Source organism: Nelusetta ayraudi, unplaced genomic scaffold (genome assembly GCF_046127955.1).
Source record: "Nelusetta ayraudi isolate G7.1 ecotype Tasmania unplaced genomic scaffold, CSIRO-AGI_Nayr_v1 ptg000026l, whole genome shotgun sequence".
NCBI lineage: Eukaryota > Metazoa > Chordata > Actinopteri > Tetraodontiformes > Monacanthidae > Nelusetta > Nelusetta ayraudi.
Genome location: NW_027466076.1, coordinates 5,698,530 through 5,712,500, shown reverse-complemented (window position 1 = coordinate 5,712,500; position 13,971 = coordinate 5,698,530). Strand labels below are relative to the sequence as shown.

The following is a 13,971-nucleotide window of genomic DNA, read 5'->3' as shown; positions in this document are numbered from 1 at the left end:
TGTTATGAAATACGCATTGTAGAAACTAGTCAAGATGAAGGAGCAGTGTGTCCTGCTAGCATGTGTCCTGCTAGTGCGTGTCCTGCTAGCGTGTGTCCTGCTAGCGTGTGTCCTGCTAGTGTGTGTCCTGCTAGCGTGTGTCCTGCTAGTGCGTGTCCTGCTAGTGCGTGTGTCCTGCTAGCGTGTGTCCCGCTAGCGCGTGTCCTGCTAGCGTGTGTCCTGCTAGTGCGTGTCCTGCTAGTGCGTGTCCTGCTAGCGTGTGTCCTGCTAGTGTGTGTCCTGCTAGGGTGAGTCCATGTCCAGCCTCGGAAGCAGGAAAAGCCCAGAGTTCCTGCCAACATTCCCAGTCGTCGTCATCCTGGTTACTGTGGCTTTCGTCTGCATCTCTCGGAAGATTGGCCGTCGGCAAACAGTGCAGAGCCGGCGGTGCGGGTTCAAGGCAGGAAACAGTAATCTGGGCTGAAGGTTCTGCGAATGTGGAGACGCGCGACAAGACGTTTGTAGTGTTAAATCGGTGCAAAGAGTTTAGCTTTAGTGCGATGTGTCGGTCGGGATGTTTGTCTGATCTCCCGTCTGTCAGTGGGGGATTTGGACGACGTCTGTGTTCCATCCACCGCAAAGCGTTTGTTGCCATGAGAGAACTCAAGGGACCACCGTGACATGCGAGTCGGAGTAATCACTGTAATCAAAGGCTCGTTATGAACGGGGAAAACAAGAGCGGCGCGCACACAAAATGAACAGCATGAGAAATGCTGCCTCTCGCTTTTACCTTTTTTCTTCTTCTTCTTCTTCCAAAGTTGTTGGGCCGCATGCGAGCCCTCCAGCTGCTGCTGCCGCTGCTGCTGCTGCTGCCGCTGCTGCTGCTGCTGCTGCTGCTGTGCACAGCCTCGCTCGGACCGTCGGGAAGCGGCTCTTTCAAAGACTTGGATCTTCTTGTTTTCATCCAAACGCATAAACACGGCGGCGACACTTTTCTTTTGCAAACCCATGTCGGGATGTCGGGGGGTCTCTCCCAGGAGAGGCGGGCGTCGCTCGGGTGCCTGGGGTCTCCGGCGGGAGTTGACGTCGCTATGACAACACCGCGACCTCGTGACTCACGGATTATGGAGGAATGAGTCGGAATCAAGCGTCTTTGGAGAGACTGTTGTCACTGCGACGCCTCCAGTGGCTCCAGTCATTTGACGACTTGAACCCCTTTAAAGTCTCTGCTGATTACAGACACCTTGGCGGAAGGCTTTTAAATAAAGTTTTGTCCTGTTTTTTTCTTTGTTTGTTTGAGGCGCTGCTGATGTTTTCACTCTCATTTTTCTTCTTTTTGTCTTTTCCGCTCCTTGTTTGCGGCGTTCCTAAAGGCTTTGCTGTTGCAGCCTTTCATTTGCGACGCTGGTATCGCACACGCGCTCACCTAGACTCACACACACACACACACACACACACACACACACACACACACACACACACACGCAGTGCACTCCCACTCACAGGCCACAGACCTCCTGGCTCTAATACGGCACCTCTGGGGGTTTTAAATCAGCGAGGGTCTCTCTGCTGCTCCCCTCTTTCACCTCGCTCACATTATCTCACATCATTTTGGCTTCTTCTTTCTCGCCAGTCACCCCCCCCCCCCACCTCCCACCCCCCTCTTCCAACCTTGAATCTAACCCCTCCTCCCGCCCCCACTTCCCCGTCGCACAACAAATGTTCCTCGGCGTTGGCCACCTCCCCACAGAAGGCCTATTACTCAAAGCCAGTCGGCTCCACCGCACTTTGATGTGTGTGGGACCTCACTGGTGGATAAGTGCTCGTGAACACTGCTGCGTGTGTGTGTGCGTGCGCGTGCATGCGAGCGAGCGAGAGCGGCGGTGTGTGTGAGAGCTTTACAGGCTTGTCATGGGCGGGTGATTGAGTCCAGACGCTGTGGTTGGTTCCTCCGTCCTCACCACCGCTGCTGCCGCCGCCGCCTGGGGGTGCGCAGTGTGTCGGGGGGGGCTGCAAGCACGGCTCCCTGGGGTGCAGTAAAGTGATAGGTGGGGAGGTCAGAGGTCAGAGTCTGGGCCCTGCAGCCCACGACCAGGATCATGAGCTTGTTTGTCCACTGAGCTGTAGCTGCGGCCTTCCTGGAGGAGGCGAGACCAGGCGTGGGCAATCTATGGCCTGCGGACCATAAGCGGCCCATTAAGTCTTTAATCAGGAGGTGCTTGATGGTTCTAAGAGCTCAACACCCTGGTGGGGCTTCAAAGACACTGGTTTGGTTGCAACTTTGCTTTGCTTCATTTTCCATTGACATTACAGCAACGTGTTTCCTCCACATCCCACGATGGTTTTCCCTCCATCCCATCCATCTGCTGCTGCTCCGCTACCCCCCTCTGGCACAATTCACAACCCACTGAGGCCCCAAAAGTTGAAAAGTTTGACCAGCAGTGTCCAGCCACTCTGGTCCACTCACATCTGGGAAACGCACTTGTGTGTGTGTGTATGTGTGTGTTACTGTGTTGTCACTTATTTCCCATCATAACAACAGTTTTTCCAAGGCTTTCAATGTAATCCAGGTAGACATTCTGCATGTACACACGCTTTCATTCCGTGTGCTCATTGGAAGCCGTGTCAAACAACGGCTGTGTGTGCACTGCAGTATACATACTTTCCGTGCGTGTGTTATTATGCACAATAATATTGTGACAAACACGCTGCACTTGTTGCTCCTGCTGCCGCTTGCAGCTGGCCTGAGTTCACTCTGTTACTTGGTGACTGCATGGCTGAAGGCCTGTTTAAACTGTCATAGGTGGACAAATGAGGCATTCCTATTGGCTGATGGAAACCTACATAGACGATATTATTGCCTGCTTGCTCTCTGGGGGTCAGAGGGTACTGGTCTTTAAGTAAGTGTCCCCTGGGAGGGGGGGAGTGGGGGCAGAGCAGAGCAGAGCTCTGCCTGTCAGGGAGGGAAGTGTGAAATTTGTTTTTGCCTTTTTCTTTTTAACCAAAAATGAATTAAAAGCATCAACAACAGTGAAGTGATGGAGGTTTGAGGAGGTGTACAAAGTGAAGGACCGCTCCCAGGAGGGAGGAGAGGTTCAAAACGCCACCCTGGCCCCCTCAGCGAGCTCCTCTGAGATGAAGGAGAGAAGGGGAGGGACCTGCAGCCCAGACACTGACCAATCACTGGCCCTCACACTGAATCATGGGGGCTGTCACTCAACCCCTGACCTCAGCTCAGAGCCTCAAGGCGATCGATAGGAGCCGAGCATCATGGGACATTCAGGCAGGGAAATCATTCATCTTCTTCTTCTTCTTCTCCTCCTCCTCCTCCTCCTCGGTGGTGTGTGATCACGACTGGGTCTGCGGTTCAAGGCGTCCATGCAGCAGTGGCTGGTGTGACTGGCTGGGACGGTGGGATAGTTTTCCACAGGGTCTGGGTTCTGGGAGCGTGACAGGAGCCAGCGTTGCATTCAGGGCGCCGCCGTGTGCGTGTCCACACCTGCAGCTCTGGGGGTCCGTGGTGATGCGAGGAGTCGGCGGTGGAGCACGGCAGAGCCGTAAACAGGCACGCTGGCAGTGGGTGGCGGTGGGGGGGGGGGTGTTTATGAGCGCTGGGCTGTCGGCCCCCCGAGGGTTTTACACTGACTGAGCGACGGAGCCCTGCTGTGTGTGTGTGTGTGTGTGTGTCTGCCGAGTGACACGAACCCCATGCTGCTGTTGCTGCTCTGACCTCCGTCACACCAGAATAGCATCGTCAGTAATTAACCACCGTCCATCCGTCCGTCCGTCCGTCCATCCGGGTCACGCTGGCGGGACAGACTGACGCTTTATTTTGAAGGAGGAATGGGTGCTACGATGTACCAGAGGGGCGTGGAACTTCTCGCTGGCTTTGGATTCTATGAACTGGCAGCTTAAGCTTCATTCACAATGGAAAACAACACAACGTCTCAATGATGTCAGAAGTGAAGAAATGAGAGAATGGAAGAAAAACTGAGAGAAAGAACAGATTCAGCTCTCCAACCAACAGGTGTGTGTGTATAGGTGTTTGTTTGTCGAGTCCATAGACAGATGTGTGTGTGTGTGTGTGTGTGTGTGTGTGCGTGTGTGTGTGTGTGTGTGTGTGTGTGTGTGCGTGTGTGTGTGTGTGTGTGTGTGTGTAATAACTATGTAATAATGGCTTTACCTTCCCGCTGGCTAAGAAGCAATGAATGAAGGGACAGGTGGTGGTGGTTGGGGGGAGGGGGGGGGGGGGCACCACCCAGCCTCGGGGGCAGCGGAATGGGACGCACCCCATCTGGTGACGTCACATGACACCAACTGTGGGAGTCATGTGACCCGGCAGTGGCAAGGAGGCGAACTCGGCTCCTCCTCCACTGTCTTTCTCTCCCCCTCCTCTTCCTCCTCCTCCTCTTCCTCTCTTCTCACCCTTTTCTCTTCCAACCCCAAACTCTCATTTTCATCCCCTTTTTAACATAATTATTCCCTTCCCTCTTCCTCCTCCTCCCCTTCCTCCTCTTCGTCTCGGCCCCTGCAGCTCAGAAGCAGGGCTATTTGTTTTCATTATCTCGGACTCGCAGGGTCACAGCATCAGAACCAAACTGCTCTCTTCTCCTCCATTAGAACTCTCAGTAATCGTCCAGACTCTGAGCAGCTCCGGCCTCAAACTCTTTTCTTTCCTTTTTTTTTTTTTTTCCTTCTGTCTTTTTTTCCCGGAATCTTTGTGGTTTTCACCTCAGCGTCCACTGAGTGTGTAGGAGTTCGCTTGTTGTTTTCTTTTAATCCTTTTTGGGCTTTTCTTTGTTGTTGTTGTTTTTTTAGACGTATCAGATTTCGTTGTTTGAGAGTTTCAGAATTTATGTTGGAAACATTTTACCGACTTGTAAAAAAAAAGAACTCATTTTGCCAGTAGCCCTTCAAGTTAGAAACTGTGTTTGGAATAGAACAAAATTAAAGGCCTTTATTAATCCCTCAGTGCATCATTACAGCTGGAAAATTATATCAATCTAAAGAAAAAGGCAATAAGAATATATATATATATATTTGTAGGGTATAAAAGGAAAAGAAAGACATTCACATCTTAGTTTCTATGCCAAAGTGTGGCTCTGCTGAGGCAGTGAGCGTCTGTCCGTCTGTCCGTCTGTCCGTCTGAGCTCCCAGTGAAGGTCAGAGCAAATCAAAATGTTTTCACCTCCCCTTGAAGTTTTCATCGGGTCGGCCGCCTCTCGTTGGGAGTGTTTTTTTCTCTCCGACGCCGCCGCCGCAGCAGCAGCAGCAGCAGCTCACCTGACACACAATGCAACAACAGCAGCAGGGGATCAAGAAAGCAAACAAGCAGAGGGGGGGGCTCGGGGGGGCCTGGGGGGTCCCTGAAAAGAAGGATTAGCTGGAGATGTGTGCTTTGTTAAGAGCTGCGGCGGCTGATTCATTGATAAGCTCCTCCAACTGGCCGTGAGTAATGCAGCCAATCAGGGATCATTTATCCCCCAGACTAATGGATTTAGCATTGAGCCGCTTTTGTCAACGGCTCATTATGACACATTTATAACTGACACCCGACTCCACAACTGCAGGGTTGCTTGTGTCGTGCTTGCTGGTCAAGGCTCTGGCCATTGTTCACACCTCCTGCTATCACCGTCCGACCTGCCGCCACAGCACAGCGCTCCCCACCCCCCCGCTGCTCGGAAACAGCGGCGAAAAGGAAAACGCAACGGTTGGAAGTTGGCCTGGATGGACGGCTTAATGAGTCACTGAAGAGCCTGGACCTGCAGAGTCATTGAGAAAAAGAGAGGGGGGGAAAACGGATGAATAAATCCTGCTGGTCATGAAGATCAGGAAAGCTGTGCAAACACTGCTGGAGGAGAGTTAGGACCCCGCTGAGAGAGAGAGAGGGAGGGGGGGGGGGAGACAGAGAGAGAGAGAGAGAGAGAGAGAGAGAGAGAGAGGTGAAGGTCTCTCACGCTGGCTTGACGGACGGCTCTCTTTGTCTCAGGTTGAGCTGGGATGGAGATCAGAGGGAGGGGGGGGGTCACTGGGGTGGAGTGGGGGGGACTTCCTCTTGGAAAGAGGAAACCAGCAAGACACTCGGAGATGAATTGCTGGTCCACATCTTGACTCGCGCCGCATGTTTATGGCCTGCGTCTCTTATCAATATTTTATTTCCGCCGCTGCAAAGCGTCTTAAATTCTCCCATCTGGAGAACATCTGCACCAGCTGATGTCATGGTGAGAAACACCTACGGTCCATATTTCACTTCTTAACTGCGACATGTTGCACATGTTCACCACGGCCGCTCGAAAACCCATGTGTGCCGACGTCTGAGCCAAGACGCTCAGTGGATGCTTTTAAAACAATCAAGTCTGGGGGTTTTTGTGGAGGTGCTGGGGGGTAATAATAATAAAAAATAAGTTGTAATAATACATTAATAAAGTGAAGAAAAGCTGCTTGTTTCTGATTAAGCCTGTGCTGATCATTAAAGTCAATAAGTGTGATCCAGGCTGTAGGGTTGTAATAATAGTCGTGCAAAAATTGACATTTGAAATGAATGTAATAGCTGTTGCAGACGTGCTGGTTTATCAATGTTGCAAATGTAGAGTCAACTCTTGGCTGTAGTGGAAAGTGTGTGTGTGTGTGTGTGTGTGTGTGTGTGTGTGTGTGTGTGTGTGTGTGTGTGTGTGTGTGTGTGTGTGTGTGTGTGTGTGTGTGTGGACAGTCAGTGGCCAGTGGGTGGCTGAGAGAGCATCCAGGGGTCAGACTGACCAGATGATTTGGTCAAACTTTGAGATTTTCAAATTAAACATGAAATAGTTTAAACTGTGGAGACGCTGGAGGGTCACACAGTCGCGCTGACGCTGTCACGGCAACCTGACACCAATTCAAAACTGATTTTCGCGGGAGCGGCTGCACTCAGAGTGTTGAGTCATGCCAGGACTGCCGTGTCTGATTGGTTCTGATGGACGTCACGCGATGCAGCGGAGAATCACCGTTTCACATCGTTTACCGTCCTCTGTCTGAAGTGATGCAGCGATTTTTGTGTCTGTCTCTGTGTGTGTGTGTGTGTGTGTGTGTGTGTGTGTGTGTGTGTGTATGTTTCATCACAAGTGCGTTGCTGGGAGGGATGAGTCGTACTGTGAGATGAGCAGAACTCTGTCGGGAGAGGAGAAGATTGAAGATCTGTCCAGAGTGTCCGAAAGAAAGAAAGAAAGTCTTTCACGCCTGAGCAGCTCTGTCCTTCCTTCCTTTTGGCGGGATCCAGAGGGGGCAACATCTGGCTCACAAAGGCATGGGTTGAAACCTGGCTGATCCCAGCTCGCTGTTACACCCGGGGTCAACGTTTGATTGACAGGCGGCGACACTGCGGCCGATCTGAGGCCGACGTTTAGAGAGCTTAGTACCGACACAGCGGGACAAAGCAGGGGATCCCGCCGTGCCTCTGGCTACGGGACATGATACCGTGGAGCCGGCTGAAGCCCCTCCCCATACCACCGCTCCACCAACCCCCTCCAACACCACCACCACCACCCACAATCCTCCTGGAAGTCATAATATAAGCAAGCGAGGCGGCGACGGGAGGCCCTGCTGTGTCTGCCTGGAGCCACGGCGCTCAGCTGGAGACACAGGGTTGGGGAGGGGTGGAGGTGGTGGGGGGAGGAGCCATCCATCCATCCATCCAAACCTACAACCTTCTAGCTGAGAGGCGGCAGCACCAACCACTGCACCACCGTGTCGCTCAGGGAGGAGGAGCCAGCAAAGGCAAAAAAAAAAATGAAAATAACAAAGGCTTTGGTTTCACGTTTGACTTGACTGTAATTAGAGAAGTGTTGGTGGTGCTGGTAGAGGAGTGTACAGTGTGTGTGTGTGTGTGTGTGTGTGTGTGTGTGTGTGTGTGTGTGTGTGAGGGGGGGTGTTTTGGGTGGAGGGGGGATTAGAAGTACAGGCAGTGAAAGAACAGCCAGTGTTTCAGCCGCTCGCGCTCGTTCACTGGCAGTAGCTGTGAAACGAGTCACTAATCCGCCAGCGAGCTCCCAATATGTGTAATGACAACTTGATACCCCCAGCAGGCCGGCCGGCCGGGGAACCCCCCTACTCCCCCCCACCACCACCACCCTTCATCGCACTCGCACCTCGCCGAGCCGCGACGCCGTAACGTGTCGGCGATGACGCTGGTTTGAAGCAACCGGCTGAACGAAGGGATGATCTGCCAACATACATACATATTATATATTCAATATAGTATGTATATATTCAATACATATATATATTGAGTATGGATTGGCTCCAGTGGCCTCAGCTCCGCTGCCTGCTAACCTCGGCCAGCGGTCGGAGTTGCACCATCTTTCTCAAAGCCTCCAGCAGTGCTGCGACTTCACTCCGCCGTTCAACTGGGTTTCTGGCTGCAGCCTGGACCCTCCCCACCCCAGTGCCCCCCCCCCCCACCTCCTCGAACAGCGGTGGGCCCATTGAAGACATCCGCAGCATGTCAGCGATACTGTACAGGGGGCCATTAGCGGGGTAGCGAGGAAGCCAGCGGCCGTCCAACTCTCTAATCTGTCTCGGATAAAAAAAGCCCCTCAGAATTGCAACCTGAGGCGGCGCCCCCTATGGGGGATATACGTTTCCACACGTCCCTCATTGGAAACAAATACCTGGCACGTCTTTCCGCAGCGCTTGTTTCTTCATTGTTATTCTTTCTGTCCACTTGCTTCGCTGTCAAGAAAGAAAGAAAAGGCAACGGTGAGAGAAGTCTTTGCTTTCCAGCTTGTGAGGCTTCCAGCTTCTCACTGGGGTGACCTGCCAGTCAGAGTCTCGCTCTACACAGGGATCCTCTCCAAAGCCGCTATAGGACATGCTAACAGAGGGATTGTCCTGCTATGGCCTAGCTAACACTGATGTAGCATTGTATTACTGGAGGCCGGTCTCGGTCTCCAGACCACTTTATTAGGGTCTGGTCTCGGAGTCGGGGCAGCTTTTACTTGATAAGGTCTTGGTCTCGGTTGGTGCCGAATACCGTGGTTGACTCGCTCGCTCGCCAGGTGCTGCTCTCTGTAACTGTAGGAGGAAGATTTGTCTGTGAAGGTTCTCAGTCCTCCAGGTCATCTGGGTTGAGTCTTGTTCTTGTGACGTTGAAGAAGTAGTTTGGCCTTTCAGATGCAATAACATCTCTCTCTCCCTCTCTCTCTCTCTCTCTCTCTCACACTCTTCCAGGTTTTACCGGGGCGACTACCACATCGACGTCTGCATCAACGACTACCTGGACGTCTACTGTCCGCACTACACGGGCCCGGTGTCGGACGAGCGCGCCGAGCGCTACATCCTCTACATGGTCAACTACGACGGCTACAGCTCGTGCGACCACACGGCCAAAGGCTTCAAGCGCTGGGAGTGCAACCGGCCGCTGTCGCCCAACGGCCCGCTCAAGTTCTCCGAGAAGTTCCAGCTCTTCACTCCCTTCTCGCTGGGCTTCGAGTTCCGCCCCGGCAGAGAGTACTACTACATCTGTGAGTACACGCACACGCACACACACAAACACACAAACTCTCTCTCTCCGCCAGGTACAGCACGCTAAACAGAGATAGCATCACCGACAGCTCGCGTCACGCAGCCGTGTTTCTTTTCTCTTTTTCTTTTGTCAACACTCTCCAGCAACATTTATTATCTGACACTTTTGGATTCTGTTCTTTTCTTCTTGGCGTCTGTAATGCTTGCAGAAAGTAGGGCGGCGGGAGATTTACGGAGATACCGCTGCAAATAGTTTACAGCAAACTTTTTTTCTGAGGCCTTGACAGCTCATACAGCTGCATGAAGCCGGTGATGCAACAACCTCGTCAAAACCACCTCGTACTGCAGAGAGCGAGAGGGAAAAAAGGTGAAAGGAAAAAAGACCAAACAAAAATAAGATCATCAAATTCCAATGTGAACTACGTGGGAATAGCTCCCAGGAAAAATTAAGAAAAAAACCAAACAAACACAAGAAGCAAATTTCACTGATGTAGAAGGAAAGTTGACTTGTTTCTGTTTGTCTCTGATGTCTCCAGTCTTGGTCCAAATGTCTCGTTCTCGACCTCCAAATGTCTTGGTCGGGTCTCAATCTCGATGCTCTTCACTCTTGATAAGATCTTGGTCTGGGTTGGTTGGTGCGATCTGCACTACAACGGAGGATGTCGCTTCCACGCTGCGAAAAGTTTTATTTTGGGGACCGAGGGTCGAGTGAAAATAGCCGCCAGGAGGGAATCACCTCCCTGCTGCCAACCGAGCGGCGGAGCTCAGCGCTCTCTCCTCACGGGGGAAGACAGAGCTGGGAAGTGAGCGGTGGTGTTGTGAGTGCAGCCCTGCAGGGCTGCAGGAGCTGCGCTGCAGGAGACGCAGGGCTCCTCGCTGCTTCACTGACATCCGTCACAGGAAGCGGCGAGGGGGAGCGAGCAGAGTCCTGGCAAAGAGCTGCAAAGAGAGGAAGAAAGAGAGGAAGAAAGACAAGAGGAAGAAGTGCTTTCTCTCGTAGCTTTGCAGCTTTGCTCCGACACTGAGAAACAGGTGTTAGTGAGTTGAGTTTGGCTCGGCAGATCCTTTGAAAATGAGTTTTTTTTGGGGGGGGGGTGTTTCTTGGTGTGACGAAACAAAAAGGGCAGTTTTCCATCTGCAAGGTGATGATGAGTTTTGTTCCTGCGCCCAAGATGTATCACAAGATGTCCGTTTTCTTTTTTGTTTTTGTTTTTCGCAATAATTATGATGCAATGGCACGTGGAAGACCTCCTCCAAAGCCTTTCATCTCCCAGCTGAGGACTGGGATGAACATCTGGGATGGAGAACCATCACAATTGTCCTCTTGCCAGTTGGACCGGCTTGAAACTCGTGGGATTCTGGTGCGTCACGTCTTTTAATATCCCACGTACGCGGCGGTGTCGCATCGTCAGCGGGAAATATCTGATCTGGCTTCTGCTGCTCCAGACTTTTCTTTATGTTCCCTGGAAGTGGAGGAGAGCAGTTGCCCGCTTCTTGGGCCGACTCTGGCGGAGGTGAACGCAGCTCTCTGGGCTGCGAAGGTAGTGATTGATCATCCGGAGAGAGAGAGAGAGAGAGAGAGAGAGAGAGAGAGGGTGGAGAGAGGCCCATATGGCCTGACATTGCTGGGAGCCATGTGGACTATCTCTTGCTGACTCATGACTCATCCATCAGACCCTCATTCATGGAAGACACTTGGTGTCTCCTCCCTGAGAGGAGAGCCGGATCTGATTCTTCTGAGCGTGAGATGAAAAAGCACAAAGGCTGAAAGACTGAAGCACCTCGGGGGGGAAATACCAAAGCCTTACGTCTCACATGTGTTTGTCGTCACGTCGTTTCCAGCTGTTTACATGGAAAGAGTGAGTCTGACCCGCCCAGCACCAGAACTCTTCCAACACGTCTCCAACATTCCCAAGTCATCCAGCAATGCCTGGCATTGGTCACTTAGCGTCACTGCTGGTGGGTTTCTGGGACGTGTGTTGGTGATACTGGAGCACTGGAGGTTGGTCTTGGTCTCCAGACCACTTTATAAGGAGCAGCAGCAGCAGCAGCAGCAGCAGCAGCAGAACCTCAACACTAGTTTGTGTCCAAACCTTCAGCTGTATGTGAAAGCAGGGAAGCAGGGAAGGAGGGAAGGAAAGGAAGGAGGGAAAGAAAGGAAGCAGGGAAGGAGGGAAGGAAAGGAAGCAGGGAAGGAGGGAAGCAGAGAAGGAGGGAAGGAGGGAAGGAGGGAAGCAGGGAAGGAGGGAAGCAGGGAAGGAAAGGAAGCAGGGAAGGAGGGAAGGAAAGGAAAGGAGGGAAGCAGGGAAGGAAAGAAGCAGGGAAGGAGAGAAGGAAAGGAAGCAGGTAAGGAGGGAAGCAGGGAAGGATTACTGCAGCGTCAGTCATGCCACAAAACATTTATCCAGATGGATTACACCCCCCCACCCCCTCCACCCCCCCACACTGCCACCCCCGACCCCCCCACAGAGAAGTTTGCTTACAGTGAACTGTGTTTTGTCAGCTGCTGCCGTCCAGCTTCATCGCGCTGCATGTGTGTTTTTTTTGTGTGTGTATTTTTTGTGTGTCTAACAAAACCCAACAATGGCTCATTGTTATTAGCAGTGTCGCACATCTGATATAGGCTGAGAGTCTGTACACTGACTGTTATGTAAATTACATGGGGTGGGGGTGCTTGTCTTGGTGAAAACAGACGCTCTTTGTCCCGCCGCCACCGTCATTGGCCCAGGGCGAGGGGGAGGGGCCACAACAAACAAACGACACCTGCCTTTCTTCTGGTTTCTTGTGGGGGGCGGAGTCAGTCTGGCGCGTAGAGACGGACACCCGGAGCTTCCTGCCTGGATCGGCACCAGCACCGGTTTCCTCAGGGGTCAGAGGTCGTGGGGTCTGGCCTGCGAGGCCCCTGGCGGCCCTGCGGAGGGCGGCGTGTTGTTGTAGTAGAGCGGCGGCGCAGCGAGGGAAACCCCGAACTAATCTGAGGGATAGAAATCCAATTTCCAGAGGAGACAGTTGAGAGTCTGAACCCCCCTGAGAGAGACGCCTGTCTCCCTGCTAAAGCCCCTGAGCTTCAGACAGGAGGAGGGGGGTGGGGGGGGGGGGGGAGACCCTCTCTGTACACCCCCCTCCAACAACCAACAACCCCGCCCGGGGTTGCCTGTAGACCAGGCGTGGGCAAACGACGGCCCGGGTGGCCATATAGGGCCCGTTAAGCTTTTTAATCCGGCCCGCTAGCTTGAAGAAATGATATTAATGCTGGTGCTCCAGAAGAAGAAGAAGAAGAAGAAGAAGAAGAAGACTGGAGGTTTTCTTTGCTGCCGCAGATTAAAACCTCGACCATCAAAAGAGAAACATGTGACACAGCTGTATTTGCGTGGCCATGCGTCTGATTCGCTTCCCCTCCGCCGCCCTGTGATCTCTCTGTTGGTGGAGGGGGTGTGGGGGGAGTGTGGGGGGGGGGGGCTGAGGTGAGATGCACAGGTGGGCAGTAACAACCTACAAAGACAGTTTGGTGACATCAGAGAAACGTGGTGGAGAACTTGAGGACAGAAGCTGTTTGTCCTTTCTTTGAGAAGAAGAGGAGGAGGAGGAGGAGGAAGAAGAAAGAAGGAGGAGAAGAAGAAGAGTTTGGCTACTTGTCAGAACAAGTTGAAAGTCACGTGTTGAGTGCGGTTGGTGTTCCTCCAGCTTGACGAGTGTCCCAGGAAGAGGAACCTCAGCCTGCTGGCCAGAAGTTAACTGGATTATTGAGGGACTTTTTGTTTCCATGTTTCCACTCAGACTGTGGGAATCCAGTTTCTCAGTTTCTCAACTCCACGCAGAATGCAGCAGTTCCACAGCTCAACTCTTCAACAATACACACACTGGTGTTTCCAGCTCTTGAATGAGTTTAGCCAGCAACCAAACTGCATTTTAAAAGGAAACATTTCCACTTTACGTTTGAGACAGGACCTTGATTCTCTTCTCATTTTGGAAAAAAGAAATCATTGAATATTACTATATGTATTTAATTAAAAATATTGTGAAAATACTCACTCGCTCACCTGTATGGAAAAAAAACGGCTCACAGCTTTTTCCATCAGAAAGAGTCAACTGTGAGATTTCTAGGCCACCTGTTGAAGACCCTCTGTGGGTCTTTTAATGGGACATTAAGAAGGAAGTCAATGACAGGTATATTATCTGAATTATATGACAGTCAAAATTTCTAAATGATTTCCTGCCATTATTCCTCCGTCTTTTGGGGATGTCTGGAAGTTTTGCGGCGGCTCCTTCTTCTCCTCCTCCTCCTCCTCCTTCTCCTCCTTCTCCTCCTTCTTCTTCTTTGCTTTCTTTTCTGTCTGCCAAAGATCTTGGTGTGAAAGACGACTTTTAATAGAGGAAGGAGGGAGAGATAATGACGGCCAGGCTTGTGCCAAGTATGCAGCTCCTCCAGTGCAGACACAGAATGGAGACGTTGTGTTGAGGGTGAGGTAAGTCACCCGACACCCGCAGACGGGAGCC

At 52.1% G+C, this 13,971-nt stretch overlaps 1 protein-coding gene across 1 annotated transcript in view; it reads left to right on the top strand.

The window, feature by feature from the left end:
- Window positions 1-13,971, top strand: part of efna5a (ephrin-A5a) — a 67,506-nt gene that overhangs the window by 50,175 nt on the left and 3,360 nt on the right. Inside the window, exon 2 of the mRNA XM_076029344.1 lies at window positions 9,181-9,473. Coding sequence (XP_075885459.1) covers window positions 9,181-9,473 — 293 coding nt within the window. The remainder of the gene's footprint in view (window positions 1-9,180; window positions 9,474-13,971) is intronic.